The 18,032-nt window shown below is 34.7% G+C and overlaps 1 protein-coding gene across 1 annotated transcript in view; it reads right to left on the bottom strand.

Annotated features, from left to right (window-relative positions):
- CNBD1 (cyclic nucleotide binding domain containing 1) overlaps positions 1–18,032 on the bottom strand; it is a 400,860-nt gene that overhangs the window by 344,602 nt on the left and 38,226 nt on the right. The window contains exon 3 of the mRNA XM_032421749.1: positions 10,889–10,999. Coding sequence (XP_032277640.1) covers positions 10,889–10,999 — 111 coding nt within the window. The remainder of the gene's footprint in view (positions 1–10,888; positions 11,000–18,032) is intronic.

Genomic DNA, 18,032 nt, shown 5'->3' with positions numbered 1-18,032 from the left:
TTAAAAAAGAATATTCCAGAAGAAGGTACAAGGAATTTTCCTGCAGAAGAAATTTCTAAAGATGCTAAATTCTGCTCAAAAATATTTTGACCCTGTCAAATAGACATAGCCACTGTACAACAGATTAATGTCCTCTATTAATCTTTCCATACTTTTTTGGTATCATTACATCTAATTATTTCTGAATTAATTTTTACTCAAGGTAAATGATACGGATGCATGAAATTACCTATCTATAGAATTGGATAATTACCATAACGAGCTAGTAATTAGGCAATTCTATTCATTTCTCTGCTATTAACTGTTTAAAGTTTTGGCATTTTTCTATTGATAATTAAATTAAAAACATACATAATATATTGTAAGTTTAAGAGTAACAATAAAATAGTGTTAATATACTCACTCAGATCTTTAAAGTACCTATGGCACTGTACAATTACTCCTCCATGGACAGATGTAGCACTCACTCCAGAGATAACCACTACCCTGAATTTTGTTCCTTGGTTTTCATTATACATTTTAGTCAAAAATGTATGCATCTCTTTAAAAACCTAATTTTAATTTTGCATATTTAGTTTTGCACTTGATAGAAATGAAGTGATTCTTAAGTATTCTGTAACTCGCTTTTTGGTTGTTATTGTTCAACATTGTGTTTATGAGACTTAATGGCTATCGTTCATTCATTTTACTGCTGTGTAAGATTTCATTATATTTATATACCACAAAGGGGACTTTCTATTCCCATTTTCTTAGTCTGTGGGCAACTGGGATTTTTGTTTCCAGGTTTGTTTTGCCTTTTGTTTGTTTGCTTGCTGTATACAAACTTGCTTACTATGACTAATCTTGTATATGCACAGCTTCTCCAGGGAATACACCCAGAATTAGAATTTTTAAGTCATAATGTATGTGCATCCTCAATTATATTAATAATTAGCCAAATTATTTTCTAAAGTGGCTAAAATAGTAGCCAAGGTGTAAGTTTCAGTTGCTCTACATTCTCACTGCCACCGTGATATTATTAAATTTTTGATTTTGTGAATCTAATTGTAAAATATTAATCATGTTTCATGTAATCATTGAGTTATATAGACTATAGGAAACCCCTGTTATTTAATTCCTCAGTAACTGTGAAGAGAAAAAATATTATTTAAAAAGATCACAATACAATTAAGATGTGATTTGCCTCTTTTTGCTGTGTTGGAGTTTAATCATGCAAAAATAATGACGGGTAAAACTATTTGCAACTAAGCATGATTCAAAATAATGAGAGCAAACTATACTAGCAGTCACTGGATTCCTCACTGCCACACACTTGCAATTTTTAAAAAGCCAGAAAAAATATTAACTTTATTAAATCTCAACATTCTGACCCTCAATACACTTTTTCATGATATTCTGTGTGACAAAATGAAAAGTATAAAGAATTTTTGCAGCATTTCAAAGAGATTTTTGTCTCAAGTAAAAGTGAGTTTATTATCCAATTGTAAGCTAAACTATCCACTTTTTTCACTGCACTCCATAATTACTTGAAAGAACAGCCAAAAAACAAACTATAATAAATGACTTTGATGTTTGGAATATATTTTCTCAAAAATGAGTGAAATATACAGTATCTGTTGCTTATGATAAAATTTAAGCTTTCAAGTAAAAATTTGATTTTTGGAAAACTTGTATCCACTTCTGTAAACTTGACAGCCTCCTAACACTTAAGGCTTTCTGATGATCAGTGTTGATATTAAAAATTGTCATTTTCATATATTGCATAAACATGTCAACATTTGTAAGATCTGTATAACGCAGTGGACCAATGTTTTCTAAATGGCCAATGTATATTACACAATCATGCATTAGTAAAATAATAGTTTTTGTAGCTATCTATGTTTTTAAATTGGCCATATTAAAGATAAAAAAAAAAGCCTCAGTAAATTCAGGTGCTAGGGATTAGCACCAGCACCAAGCAAACAAACTAAAATAAAATTTTGTATACATTATCTCATTCAGTCCTCCAACATCACTGTAGAGTATGTATTATTGTCTCCATTTTAGATGAAGAGACTAAGATTCAAAGTTTTAGCTAATCTTCTTAAGGCAACACAATAGCCAAACTGCAAAACTGAAATTTAAACCCAGATGTGATTAGTCCAAAGGCCATCACAACACATTGCAATCCATGTATTCTTGTATTATAGCTCTTACGAACTTTTTAAAATCAGTTCCCCGAATCTTTTTGTAACTCCCTCCCCGACTTTTTTGTAAATCCACATAAATTTTACTAGGTAGTAGTTAGAGCCAGAGTAATATATGGGATCTTAATAAGATGTTTGCTATAGGATTCTTCAATCCTTTTTTTTTAGATACTAAAGTCAGCCTGACTCATAAAAATACAAATAAGTACAGTCACTTTAAGTATACTACGTTAACTCCATTTGTTAAGCTTAGCTTAATTATCACTAATGACAAACCAGGGAAATAATTAAGGGTAAATTCCATCCCAAAGATACAAGTTCATAAATTGCAAACTTTGCCTTATGCTGTACAATAGTGCTGACTTTGTCCTACACATTGCCAACATATCCAAAGTTACAACTGAGGATTCAAAAGCAAGTTCCATTATATACTCTTGACAGCAAACATTGGAATCCTGTCATCTCTTATAATAAAAGAAAGAATATTTTAAGATTAGACAGAGGTAAGCAATATTTCCCTAGTTTCTACTAAATAAATGTCTATGCCAAACTCGAAGTCTCCTCTCTTCGTTTCCAAAGAGCAATAGAAAATCTACAGTTAAATGTAAACAGCTGGACTTAACATGTATTCTGTGGAATAAAACAGCAATACATTTTGCATAACATATGACAAGCCATTTGAAAATGCAAGAAAGTGAACTTATTTTGAAAAGATTATTTAATCTTTAAAAAAAAAAAAAAAAAAAAAAAAAAAGGGCGCCTGGGTGGCTCAGTTGGTTAAGCGACTGCCTTCGGCTCAGGTCATGATCCTGGAGTCCCGGGATCGAGTCCCACATCGGGCTCCCTGCTCAGCTCGGAGTCTGCTTCTCCCTCTGGCCCTCCTCCCTCTCATGCTCTCTCTCTCTCATTCTCTCTCTCGCAAATAAATAAAATCTTTAAAAAAAAAAAAAAAAAAAGATTATTTACCTACTAAGGATTAATTGAAATTAAAGAAGCTCAAATTTAAAAAAGTGGAATATCTAAAGACAACCTTTAATATAACAATATATTAATATATTTTTATTAAAGAATAATCAAATACCATGCTCTGTCTTCACTTATAACCTAAATTCCCTCTATTCACAACCCAATTCAACAAACATTTGCTAACCTCCAAACCCATACAAAGAAGCACTTATTTTGTTCACCCTCTCAGTTCCCAGATACGAATCATTTTAATTTTTCCATTTTAATCACCCTACTTTTTCCACCCACAGAACATTGCTGAACTGGTTATACACCTGGATGATTACAAATCTACATTATCTAATTTTTATGATCCTTAATTTTCCTCAGCATTCTTAAATTAGCTTAGTTAAGCTCTTACACACTCACTTCAATGGCTTTTATCTAGCTTCTTTTCCATCCCCATTTCCACATTCTATAGACAACCTTACTTCAGTACCAATGCTCTCTACCTGACCTCTGTATAGGAACTGGTGATTACTGACTGTTGAGAAACAATGATAAAACAATAATAAAATGATAAAACAATGGATAAAACACCATTCTAGCCATTCAGTGACACTGTCACTTATGCTGGACTTAATTTATTGAAGAGAAGAAAAAAATGCAGAGAAAATGTGTCCCATAAACTTTTAGAATTTCTCTTCCTGATTTCATAGTAATCTCCTTGAAGAGATCTCAGGCTCATAGGGCTAATTTAATTACTGAATGAAGCATCTAGTTTTGAAGAATGGAAAGGCCAATTTGGAGGCATAGGGAGGCAAATTTCCTGCCACCAATAGTACACAATTGGAAGAAGTTCCAAATGTTCAACTATAGCCTTTCAAAGCATAGAATGACTCCCTTTGAATCAAAGATGGCTTTTCCCCCTTAGTTGCATAAGGTCTTTGATGAATGGAATTTATAAGAAAATACATCAGCATTTACAATACTCCTCCAGCTGAACTCATAATTGCATCATGTCCACTACCTATCTCTTAATTAACTGATGGTATCACATTTTTCCATTATCAGGATATTGGTCAGGAATTTCATGCAATACAAATTATGAAAGCTGGGATCTACTGGCGTCTTAATATCTAGATAAAGTCCCATGCAAATCCACAGAAGTACAAAGCTCTCCTTAAGATTTCAACATTTCCCCAGATTACATTTTGATGTCATCTCTGCCACTGTGTTTCTTCCTTAAATACTCTTTATTCCATGTCTTGTTATCCAGAAATAAAACCAACTCTGCCTATATTTCCTCAACAAAACTAAACTAAACCAAATATTTAGAGCATTTGTAAGTGCAATAGAGTTCATCAAACACTGGGGTTAACCTAAAGAGATGCCGTATCACATACAGCACAGCATACTTGAAATCCATTAATAGAGCTTTCTGAAATGTCCTCAACCCCATGCCTAGGACCAATGGTTTCTCCTTACTCAGTGTACACTTCTCCAATTATTTCCTGGATCCTCTTGCTCCTTGTCTGTTCCTTGTTTTCTCTGCCTTTCCTCACTCCTGGATAGCTCCACAGCTCCAAGTTAGAATGCCTCTACCCCAGCCAGAGCCATTGAACCCTCCTCAGCACCTATTCCCAGACAATTCTAAGCAAAACAATCAGGAAGGAAGTGTGACAAAAGGGCCTTCCTTTTAGCATAATCTGCCATTCCTCAGTGGCAGTTGTAAACATGGATGGCAGTTTTTTTTTTTTTTTTAGACTCAGACTTGAAACTTTCTTGCTAACAGTCCACTCTAATGCAAGGAAATCCTACACACTTAGGCAATTTTTACAAATTGCCACCACTTTGCTACAATAATGCCCCAAGTCATCTAGGGTTTCATTTTTATGTCATAGTAAAGGCTTTGATTTGGGCCACAAAAGACATCAGACCATGGGTGAGGCAACTAGTTAGATCCTATAAATTTCCCTCCCCTTCCCTTCACAGAATTCTCCAAAAGGTCCAAATATTGCTCTCATGAGCTAGCATGACAGTCCTTCATTTCTCCCTTGCCTTTCTCCCTTACTGCCTCTTTCCTTTTTCGCTTCCTTCCTTTTCTCTTTCCTTCCTTCTTTCTTTTTTCTTTCATTTCCTTTCCCCTTCCCTTTTTCTTTCTTTCTTTCTTTCCTTTCTTTCTTTCCTTTCTCTTTCTTTCTTTCTCTCCTCCTATCTTCTCTTCCTGCACCCTCAGCCACCACCACTCCCATCCTGATATATATGGAAGAAATTATCTAAAGATTTTGAAAAAAATTTTTCAACAACTTTCTGGGGGAAACTACTAAACTGGGCAATTAGTATACCAGACAAAATAGCTTCACCAGCACTTATATACTAAACAGTGTGAAGACCATCACAGGCGCTTGGATGTTTTGGTTTTGTGTTATTTTGTTTTGTTTTTGTCTCAGGGACTGTTTACCATCTTCTCCTAGCCAACTCTTAATTATTCTTAAACTTCAACATCACTTCCTCAGGGATGCTTGCGCTGATCTTCCAGTACGCGGTCTGCTATCAACATAAGCACTCTCAGTGGAAACTGCCCCCTTCCCCTGTCACCTCTGACACTTATATACTTTTTTTATTACCTCTTAGGTTAGGTTTCTTCCAGATAACATAAATTTTTGTTTTTCTTTTTAGAGGAAAATAGTGCAACAAAATTATTATAGTTCTGACTTTAAAAAAACACAGGAGCATCTCATTCAACAGACCTCAGAACTTCAGAGAAAATAGGGGTTTTATAATCATAAAAAAGGATATTTTCATTTGTTCTAATATTAAATACATATTTTTCAGATACCCTATGCTTAATTACCCTGAGGCCAGATTCAAGCTAGCATGAAATAAGCACTACTTAGATGTAGCTGTAGCACATGGGTAATTTTCACAATGCTAGGAATGAAGTGGAGTCCAAATCTCAAAAGAAAACCACAAGCTAAGAAAGTAATTTTGCAGAGATTTTTTTTTTTAAGTCCATCTATCAGAATCCATTTGCTCTAGGTTTTTAGTTGCTTCATCTCCAGACATTCATCTTTGTTTCCCAGCATTTTCTGCACTTACACTTTCAGAGAGAATTTATAATCCATCAAGGTAGTATGTGTACTATACCAATAACTGTTTTAAAATGTGTTTGGAAAAAAATATATATATTACAGAGAAATTCCACATTATTTTAACCCAGATCAAAGGTACGTGTTACCGCTGCTTTTAGATCTAGAAGTGAAATTCTGAGCTTCAATTCAAGCAGCTGGAATGTCCTAGTCTATTTAGAATCTAAAGTCCAAACTGAAGCATCAATTCTTTGCACAAAACATGCTTTGACAGCTTTTGGAGTGATTAGTAATTTGGCCAATACAGACTTCTGGGCCCATGAGAAGCATCCCAGCAGAACCTCTTCTGGTCAGGATGCCTTTAGCACACTGAAGAATACTCTTAGTAAAATCCTGGGGTTGGTGGGCAGGAAGCACAGTATGGCACATTGCTAAAATCCTTTTACTCTTCCCAGGTCAAATTATTCAGTTGTAAATTATATAACACAAGCTAAGTTAAAATGGTTTTACTAAATATTACCATTACCTGGTTATAAGCCTGTTATAACCTGTTATAAGTTAAAAACCTGAAACTCCTTCTAAACATAGCAAGTTACCCTTTCCTCTTTGTTCTTATTTGATCTTATATCTAATTAGAATTAAATTTTTTAAGATAATAGATACTGATTGGACTTCATTAAAATGTCCTGAGTAAAATATATCAAAAAATTCTAAAATGCCACACTCTGCATATTAAGTGCAACATTTGATTTGGTGCTAAATTTGATGAAACAAGTACATTATAACCAAAGCCCATACACAGCTTTGTAGTTTAACATTAAAATAAGCCCACAGACAAATGAATAAATGGTTGAAAATGTGGGCTAAATTTCCCAGTAGAAAAGCTGCAGTTTAGTCATTTTTTTCATTCTCTAAAAGAAAAAAAAAATCATATTGTCTCTAGGCTTACTATCCAAAAAAGTAATTCAAAAGATTTACAAAAGTCAAATAAGAATACAAGCTTCCTTGTAAATACGTGAATTCCTACCCTCCCAAAACATTACTTATTTAATAAATATATCTTCAACAAAGATTACCATTCTGTGGTGCTTATTATTTGTGTTCTCAGTTAATATCATTTCCTTAAACTTCTTTTCCTACAGAAATGAACTGATATAAAGGTGTACTGATTAAAAGTCTATGTCGTTAAGTGTCTGCCTTTGGCTGGGGTCCGGATCCCAGAATCCTGGGATCGAGCCCCGAGTCGGGCTCCCTGCTCAGCGGGAAGCCTGCTTCTACCTCTCCCACTCCCCCTGCTTGTGTTCCCCTCTCGCTGTGTATCTCTCTGTCAAATAAATAAAATCTTTAAAAAAAAAAGTCTATGTCTTTTCTAAGAAATAACAAGTGTTGGTGATGTAAAGAAAAAGGAACCCTCATGCACTGTCGATGGGAATAAAAATTGGTACAGCTACCATGAAAAACAGTATAGAGTTTCCTCAAAAATTTGAAAATAGAAATGCCATACAATTCAGTAATTTCACTACTGGGTATTTACCCAAAGAAATGAAGACACTAATTAAAAAAGATATATGCACCCCTGTTTATTGCAGCATTATTTATAACAAACAAGATATAGAAGCAACCCAAAATGTCCATTGATAGAGGAATGGATAAAGAAGATGTGGTATATATACAATGGAATATTACTCAGCCATAAGAAAAGAATGAGATCTTGCCATTTGCAACAACATGGATGGCCCCAGAGGGTATTATGTTAAATGAAATAAATCAGAGAAAGGCAAATACCAAATGATTTCACTTATATGAGGAATCTAAAAAACCAAACAAATGTATAAATAAATGTATAAACAAACAAAAGCAGAAACAGACCCATAAATACAGAGAGCAAACTGGTGGTTTCCAGATTGGGGGGGGGGATGGGCAAAATGGGTGAAGGGGAGTGGGAGATACAGGCTTCCAGTTATGGAATGAATAAGGGACAGAGATGAAAGGCACAGCCTAGAGCACATAGTCAATGGTATTGTAATAGCACTGTATGGTGACAGATGGTAGATACACTTGTGGTGAGCATAGCAAAATGTATAGTGTTGATTAATCGCAGTTTTACACCTGAAACTAATTTCATAGTGTGTGTCAACTATATTTCAATTAAAAATAATTTTAAGGGGCTCCTGGGTGGCTCAGTCGTTTAGCAGCTGCCTTCAGCTCAGGTCATGATCCCAGGGTCCTGGGATCGAGCCCCACATCGGGCTCCCTGCTCAGCGGGAAGCCTGCTTCTCTCTCTCCCTCTCCCACTCCCCCTGCCTGTGTTCCCTCTCTCACTGTCTGTCAAATAAATAAAATGTTTAAAAAAAAAAAATTTAAGTTTTTTTTGTTTAAAAAAGGGTGAATATTAAACTTGTTGAAGTGAAGAATGCAGTGATTTGTTACTGTTAGTATTATATGTATTAAATTGTTATTGTTGCTGTTGTTGATTAACTCATTTGAAAAGAGGCAGAATTTTTTGACAGTTGGTATAAATCTATATAAAACATCACTGCCTATATATATAGTCCATGATAATAATAAGAGCTAGTACAATTAAAAAGTTTTTTTCATGCATAACTCTGAAGTAGGATATTAATATCTTCTTTTCCTGAGTAAAAACAGAGAAGTTGATATTCAGAGACTATTCCAAAGTCATGCTGCCACAATTGGGCAAAACAGAAACTCAAATCCAAGTCATCTGAGTGAAAATTCAGTGCTTTTCTAAAAGAAATGTTGTCTGTTTGATATCCTACATCTGTGAATCTACCAAAAATTTACCTTCTCTCTAGCTAATTCATAAATAAAATAAATTTTAGACAATCATTTGAGCAGTCCTCGATCTCATTTGTGCTCTGTATTCACATTTTTTAGCTCTGGAAGAACTGTTTCCCTATGTCTCAGCCAGGTCTTCCATTTATTTTCATTAATGTGGCATTGCTCCAAATGGATTTAATGGTTGTATGAAGCATTTCTTCTACCCTCCTGCACTTCGATATTTAGCAAATACCCTGTCATCAGGCATTCTCACCATATGTTCACAACCAGGCACATGCCATACTTCAAAGTCTTGCTATTATATCTGTCACATGACATTTATGTTAAATGAATTATAGAGCATTGAATATGGCAATGATAATAGGTAAAGACTATTGATGAATAATTTTAATAGTGTAGGTATTTAGTATCTGCCAAGATTCATGTTTCATCAATTATATTCTGTCAAAAACTTCTCTGAATTACCTGAGCTCCAGTCCCACCATCCAGGCATATATGGGTGCATCACATTACATGAAGGACCAGTGCAGCTAAGTGTAGAGATTTATAATTTCTTAATACATTTTATGAAATTTTATTTTAATTCAGTTTAAGGTATTTTTATTGCTACTTTAGAGTAATTTCTTTCTGGCTGAAAATATAAATGTTTTGTACTATTTAATGGCCACCTACTGCACACATTATGCGTAAAAGCATGATTTTATTTTACGAGACATAGATACTGAATTACATCAAATACGTTTTTCAGCATTGATAGATCATACAGTTTCTCATTGAGTTAATAATATTATAAAATTATAATAGCTTTTATGGGGCGCCTGGGTGGCTCAGTCGTTAAGCGTCTGCCTTCGGCTCGGGTCATGATCTCAGGGTCCTGGGATCGAGCCCCACATCGGGCTCCCTGCTCAGCGGGAAGCCTGCTTCTCCCCCTCCCACTCCCCCTGCTTGTGTTCCCTCTCTCGTTGTGTCTCTCTCTGTCAAATAAATAAATAAAATCTTTAAAAAAAAAATTATAATAGCTTTTCTAATGATGAACCTTCTTTATGCTCATGAGATGAAGCCAACTTAACCATGATATACAAATCTATTACACTATTGTATTATTTCATTTGCTGAAATTTTATTGTGTATGTTTGCCTATATAATCATAATTAAAATTGGTATTTCTTGTTTATTATTGTAACCACTCTTGTTAAGTTTTGATATCAGAGTTACATGTACATGGCAAATTCAAACTATTTTTTATTTTCAACACTCTGGGAAGATTAAATTGCACAGAAATTACCTTTTCTTGGACATCTGAAAAGAACTTCTGGGGATATCACTTGGGCTATGGGTTTTTAATTTTTGTTTTTGTTCTTTTTTGCTTCAAAAAATACTTTTGAAGAGTACTTTTCACAATTTCTCTTTATACTATAATAATTTCTTAATTTTTATCATCTTGAATAAATTCAGTAGCATATTTTTTTAGAAAATTAACCAATAAGATCTAGATTATCAAATTAACCTCAAGTTATATAAGGTATTCTATCATAATTTTTAATTTTTTTAGGTTTTTTTTGTATCCTTTATTGTATTATCTTTCACATTCCTAATAGTATTTTCTTTCATGTTTATTATATAAGACTAGTTGCTTATTCATTTTAATGATAAAACTAAAGGACCAACATACATTTATTAGTCCTAATTATCATACCATATAAATTAAAATTCCTCCAAAATGATTGTGTGAATTTACTCTTCCCTATCAAACTCCCTAGCATGGAGTGCTGGAAACAGATCAAATACTTTCATTATTTGAGTTCCATTTGTTCTTTAATGCACACACACATTAACCTTGCTTCCAAAAGAAGACATCATTACCTTTTTCCCTCCTGTTTGAAAAGTTTAGGCAGTCTGTGTTTTTTCTGCAGGAATATTTTAGGATATTGCTTTATAAACATAGTGTGAGCTGATAGCACACTGCAAGAACTCCTGTTTTAAAAATAAAAAGAGAAAAATTAAAATTTAAGTATCATCAGATAATAGTTTCCAAGGGAAAGATTTTTAACTCAAGACATACAACTATTTAGCCTAAAAAGCAAATGACAAAAATATGAAACCTAAACATCCTGTGCTTTAAAAATATCCACTATAGGGGTGCCTGGGTGGCTCCGTTGTTAAGCGTCTGCCTTCGGCTCAGGTCATGATCCCAAGGTGCTGGGATTGAGCTCCCTGCTCAGTGGGGAGCCTGCTTCTCCCTCTCCAGCTCCCCCTGCTTGTGTTCCCTCTCTCACCATCTCTCACTGTCAAATAAATAAATAAAATCTTTTAAAAATAAATAAATAAAAATATCCACTATAAAAATTGTCCATAGTGTGCCTCAGTGAGAAATATTTTATGAACAACAGATTCATGGGAATGTCAAGGTCAAAAACTTAATTTTTAAGTTGAGGCTTCTTAAAACTTTTATTTCTGTAATTGATGAAAGCCCTTACATAAAATATGTCACATAATTAAATTCTTCCAAAATGATTCAAATAGAGTTCACATATTCTTCCAAAATGATTCAAATAGAGTTCACATAATTAAATTCTTCCAAAATGATTCAAGTAGAGTTCACCAAAAAGTATATTTATCTGAATCTTTGCAAAGATTTATGAAAATCTCATGCACTGTATTTTTAGGACTGGAATAAAGATGTGTTAGAGCAAAAGATCAGCATTTCCCAATTCAGAAGATCATTGGAATCATTACGACGCTTTTTTTTATAAGTACAGATTCCTGGTCCTTTTCCTTAGGAAACAAGATCTCCAAGGGTGGAAGTCTGTGTGGGCTTCTCTATTTTAAATATCCTTCTCCAGGGCGCCTGGGTGGCTCAGTTGGTTAAGCGACTGCCTTCGGCTCAGGTCATGATCCCAGAGTCCCAGGATCGAGTCCTGCATCGGGCTCCCTGCTCAGCGGGGAGCCTGCTTCTCCCCCTGACCCTCTCCCCTCTTATGCTGTTTCTCTCTCTCTCTAATAAATAAATAAATAAAATCTTTAAAAATAAATAAATAAATAAATAAATATCCTTCTCCAGAGGGCATCTGAGTGGCTCAGTCAGTTAAGCATCTGCCTTCAGCTCAGGTCAAGATCCCAGCGTCCTGGGATCAAGCCCTGAACCTGGCTCCCTGCTGAGCGGGAAGCCTGCTTCTCCCTCTCCCTTTGCCTGCCGCTCCCCTGGCTTATGCTCTCTCTCTCACTCTCTCTCTCTGTCAAATAAATAAATAAATAAATAAATAAATAAATAAATAAATACCCTTCTCCAGGTGATTCCTATTTGGAGCCAGGTTTCAATCCATGGCAAATACTAAAAATGCCAATAGCAAGAGCCACTAGATACAGTAAATTAGAATTCAGTGTCAGGTAATGACATGTTTTTGGAAAATCTGCTTCATTCCATTTTTAATTGACAACCACCATGAAAAGTTGGTCAATTTTTTAAAATGCTAAGCATTCATTTTGACAGCTTATTTCAATAATTATCAAAAATGATCATACTTAAAAATGAACACTGACAAACATCTTAGTCAATATTTGCCACATGGCAATGAATATAAAAATCCCCAAGAAGGCTTTTCTTGTTTCACTGTCAATGTAAATAATAACAACACATTATAAAATATTTATAACAGCTTTTTTTCTCCTGGCCAAAGTTTCTTAAAACACCATATTAATTCTTTACACAAAACAAATACTACATACTTTAAAAATGCTATGTAAGTTAACTTAATTGATTCACATAATGCGATATGAATTTGATTTAATATGACATTAGGCATTATCATGCCTAATCTCACACTGTAGAGATACACAGAGCAAGAATCCACTCTTTTTTTTTTGAAGATTTTATCTAGTTATTTGAGAGAGAGAGAGAGAGAGAGAGCAGAAGCAGGGAGGAGGGAGAAGCAGGCTCCCGTTGAGCAGGGAGTTCAATGCGGGGCTCGATCCCAGGGCCTTGGGATCATGACCGGGACGGAAGGCAGATGCTTAACCAACTGAGCCACCCAGGCACCCCAAGAATCCACTCTTTTTTAAATCTAGTCATTGATATCATTATAAGCTTTTCCAAGATCTTTTTTTCCCCCCATTTGGAACTAGCATTCTACAATCATCTATTTTACACATCTACTTGTAATATATCAAATACTTGTTATATGCCAAACATTGAACTAAGATCTTTACACTATTTCTGTCTCATTATATATTTATATAACCTGACAAGGTAGCTATTCTTTATTGCCCATTCTACACATAAAGAAACTGCAAACTTGATTCATATAACTAGGAAGTGGAGGACACAGGATACAAAGGGAAACTAAATTGTCTTGAAAATCCATTGTCAGGGTGCCTGGGTGGCTCGGTTAAGCAGTGGACCCGATTTTGGCTCAGGTCATGATCTCAGGGTCCTGTGATGGAGCCCCGGGTTGGACTCCATGCTCAGCAGGGAGTCTGCTTGACGATTCTCTCTCTCCCTCTTCCTTTGCCCCTCTCCTCATTTGCCCTCTCTCACATTCTCTCTCTAAAATAAGTAAATAGATAGGTACATAAGTAGGTAAGTAGACAAATAAATCTTTAAAAAAAAAAACATTGTCTTAACCTTTTGGATATACTGCCCCCCTAAATAATAAAACGTGTTAGTTCTTACTAAGTGCCAGCCATTATTCTAGGCAGTTTACATGCTTCAGATAATTTATCCTTATACAACTATATTAGCTGATATTCCTATCGTCCCTATTTTGTAGATAAAGAAATTGAGACCCAAGAAGTACTAAAGTGTGACCTCTTTCTTTTGTCTACATGGAGCTTATGCTATAAGACTTGGAAACTTACCTCAATCTGTGATCTGGATAGATCATCTTTGGAGTAGCTAAGACATTTACACCAAAATGCTAATACCTTCACTCTTGTCATTTTCTATATGTATGACTGAGTTGCCTGCTTCATCTAATCCTTGAGAATTTTCAAGATATGGTGACTGGTGTACATGGACCAGTGTTTATGATCTATCTCCAAAGTAATATCTTCAAGAAGTAAAAGATGTGGAAGGTTAAAATGGAAGAGTCAAATGTTAGAACTATGAATGATATAATTTTCAGAATGAGGCCCTAAGTGCCCTATGATGCTATGATGTATGTTCTACATCACAAAATGTAATTTGACAATATATTCTTATTTCTGAGTCTCTCTTGAAATAAAAACATACAGTTCTCTGTGTTCAGTAAGTATGCATTATTGTCTAAAACTATGTGAAGTCTGCAAAAAACTGCCTCTAAATACGGATAAGAGAAGTAGATTAAGAGAAATGATATAAATATAATTACAAAGTCAGGGACACAGGAAGATTAAGAATTATGGCAAGGTCAGAGAGTAGACCATGGATCCAAATAACTATTTGACATTTGAATACTGTCCCCAAGATAACTTTCATAATTTCCCAGGCTATAAGTAAACACTGTCTATGGACAAAATTCACTACTTTATTGACGCTCACCTGCAAGGCAACTCTCCTACAAAGAAAGAACTTCAATTTCCTCAAGCAGATGAAGGGGAAATACATCCAAAACCTATAGATTTACACACAAGAGCTCTAGAACGCTTTCAGGATACTCTGTATCCAAGGATCACAAAAGTAAATGCTTACAAACAGCCAAGCAGGTATTAAAAGGGGACTGTGCTGAACTGGAAAGAATGCCCATAAAGCCACAACCCCCCTCTCTCTGTTGTCGATGTTTTCTTGTTTTTGTCATGTATTAAGAGAAGTCCAAAGGGGTCAGACCCTGCAGGCTTTTGTTTTGTTTTTGTTTTGTTTTGTTTTGTTTGCTTTTACAGAAGCCAGAAGTCTGAAGTTTCACGTGAAATTTTGATTTTTAAATATTAGTAACTGCTGTAGATTGAATTGTGTTCCCCCAGAATTCATATGTTGAAGCCCCAGCCCCTAATGCAATTGTATTTGGAGATAAAGCTTTTAGGATATAAAGTTAAGTGAAATCATGAGGGTAGGGACCTACCTAATCTGATAGGATTGGTATTCTTCTAAGAGGAGAAAGAGAAAGATCTCTCTCTCTCCACATGCACACACCAAGGCTAGGAGAGGACACAACAAGAAGGCAGCTGTCTGCAAACTGGGAAGAGAGCTCCCACCAGAAACTGAATCAACTGGCACCTTGATCTTGGACTTCTTGCTTCCAGAACTATGAGAAATAAATTTCTGTCGTTTAAAACAACCTATGGTTTTATGTTATGGCAGCCTAAGCAGACTAAGACAGTAACTTACTTTTTAAAAAGTGTTAAATTACTGTGTGAATCAATCAAAATAATCTTTGGGCTGTACACCAATTACACTATCCCAGGCCAAGGGAAGGAGTCACAGTTAATGGCCTTGGCAGTGTTCCTTAACTGCATGACATGTAGTTACTTTTTGCATCCTCTACTAGATTGTGCCTATGATAAGAAATAAAAGAACCCTAGTCTTGGGGTCAAAATGACCTGAATTTATATATTAATTTTTCTACTTTATATAAACTTAAGCAGGTCATTTAAACTTCATATGCTTCAGTTCTTTATATACCAAATGATAGATATATGTCTAAATAATAACAACAATTCAGTTTTTAATATACAATGATGTGGGTGGGAGTAAAGTGCACCATTCCAGACCAGGCCCATCAAAATCTGCCCCCAACCTCACCAAAAAACCCTCCTACAAAAGATTCTCCATGTCTTTTTCCTTTCCACCTTGAAGCAAATAAGCAGGGTAGACTTGAAAACCACACTCAAAGATGGGAGAACAAAAATTTGAAAGAGACCTGAGTTCCTAAATCAGAACAGCCTAAATAACCCTATAAGCTTGATCTGAGAAACAAAGAAACTTCTATTATGTTAAACCACCGAGATTTAGGTTTTGTCTATAACAGCAAGAATACCCTGACAACTTATATCTTCTGCATCCTATTCTGTTCCGCTTACAAGTCTGGGAACATAATACACTTTTAATAAAATACTTATTGATTAATTATATTTATGTGACTTCCCTAAGGCAATTTACATTTTTCATTTTAAATTAATTAAAACAAGTCATAAAAGTTGAATCTATTCAACCTCTGACAGACTTTTTTCCTCCTGAATTTGTCTATTAAATATTGTAGCATCTACATATTTATTTGATGAAAATTGAAAAACATGTAAATGTTATTCTTGCACATTAGAAGAAGGTGCAGGTATTATTTTGATACAAATTAAGTTCACTTTATATATATAGAGAGAGAGATAATATGTTATTATACATCATATAAAATGGATTTACATTATATTTTATTTATTATACATTACATTGTATATAATGGATTTTATTATTTTATTACAATATTAAGTTGAAGAAAAAATGTTCTGTAATAAGGCCAATGTATTTAACATACCCTAGCTACTAAAAGAAAAGATCAATCAATCAGCAATCTTCAGATAAGGCCGCTATAAAGTGTCACTCTATTCAGTTTCCTCTATATTTATTTTTAAAATTTTTGGAAATGTTAGTCTCTAGTTATGAATTCATTTGATCATCTTTCTTATCTATGGATACAGCTCATTACCAGTGACTTCATGGCTTCAAAATTATTTGATTATTTTTTTAAAAGAGTTCCACTCCTATGCCACTATAATTGATTAGTAGATATATTAATCATAAAGATTAATCCCTAACTTTTTATTTTCATAAAGTTCCTGGAAAAAAATTAAAAGATCTGTTTTGACAAAGCCAACTGCAAAGATATGACTTGAAGACCGAATCTAAACCTTTTACAGGGATATTGATCTGTCATAAAATTTTACTTCCCCTATTTTCAGAACAAATATCTGATCAGCATATAAACTGAAGTTGTGCTTTATATTTTATAAACTATTTCAACTTTTCATTTATTTATCTCTAGAAAAGGACTACTTACCTTTAGGATTGTTGTAGTAGTTAGAAGTAATAAATGAGAAGCTCTGACCCATCGTTTATAATATATTAGGCATGTAAAAATATAACTATTACTATAATCCAGGTACAGAATATAAAGCATATAGTAACAAATTTTTCATTTTATTAAAAATGTAGAGATATAGGGGCACCTCAGTGGCTCAGTCAGTTAAGCATCCGACTCTTGGTTACAGCCAAGGTTGTGATCTCAGGGTCCTGAGATCAAACCTTGTGTCAGGCTCCATGCTCAGCGTAGAGTCTGCTTGAGATTCTCTCTCCCTCTCCCTTTGCCCCTCCTGCTTATGCTCTCTCTCTCTTTCTAAAATAAATAAATACATTTTTCTAAATGTAGAGATATAAACTCTACATTCAATGAAAAAAGGACAAGAATTCGAGTCAACATTAAATCCTTCTTTAACAATACATATGAAGTCCTCGTGTTAAACATTAAGACTAGAATAGTCTAGCCATGAGAGAGACTTCTTTATCAAAAGGACGTAGACAGTGAGTTTACGGGAAACTTTTCATTGTTGTAACAGAACTATTAAAAAGAAAATGTCTGGCACTCATTCTCCTGTAGTGTAGAACATCACACCTTAGAAAGAAAGATCTTGGGACACCTGGGTGACTCAGTCAGCTAAGCGTCTCTCTTCAGCTCAGGTCATGATCCCGGGGTCCTGGGATCAAGTCCCACATGGGGCTGCTTGCTCAATGAGAACCCTGCTTCTCCCTCTGCCTACCTCTCTCTCTCTCTCAGACAAATAAATAAATAAAATCTTAAAAAACAAAAAGAAACGAAGAAAGATCTTCACAGTTTCTACATCATGGCAGTCTTGATTCTCTGAAGAACTCTGTTGTTGCACGTATCATGCATAAGAACTCTCTGTTGCATTGTTGATCTCACAACAGTAAGTAATTGAGGTCTCCAAGGACCACCACGTTGCAAAAAAAAAAGGAAATGAAAGTGAGTGGGTACCTGAGATGTGAGCAAGATGTAAACAAGAGGGGTAGGGTTTTGAGGAGGGCATT

This window comes from Phoca vitulina, unplaced genomic scaffold (assembly GCF_004348235.1).
Source record: "Phoca vitulina isolate PV1807 unplaced genomic scaffold, GSC_HSeal_1.0 scaffold25, whole genome shotgun sequence".
Taxonomy (NCBI): Eukaryota; Metazoa; Chordata; class Mammalia; order Carnivora; family Phocidae; genus Phoca; species Phoca vitulina.
Note: the sequence above shows the minus strand (reverse complement) of the source record. Positions and strands in the feature narration are given on the sequence as shown.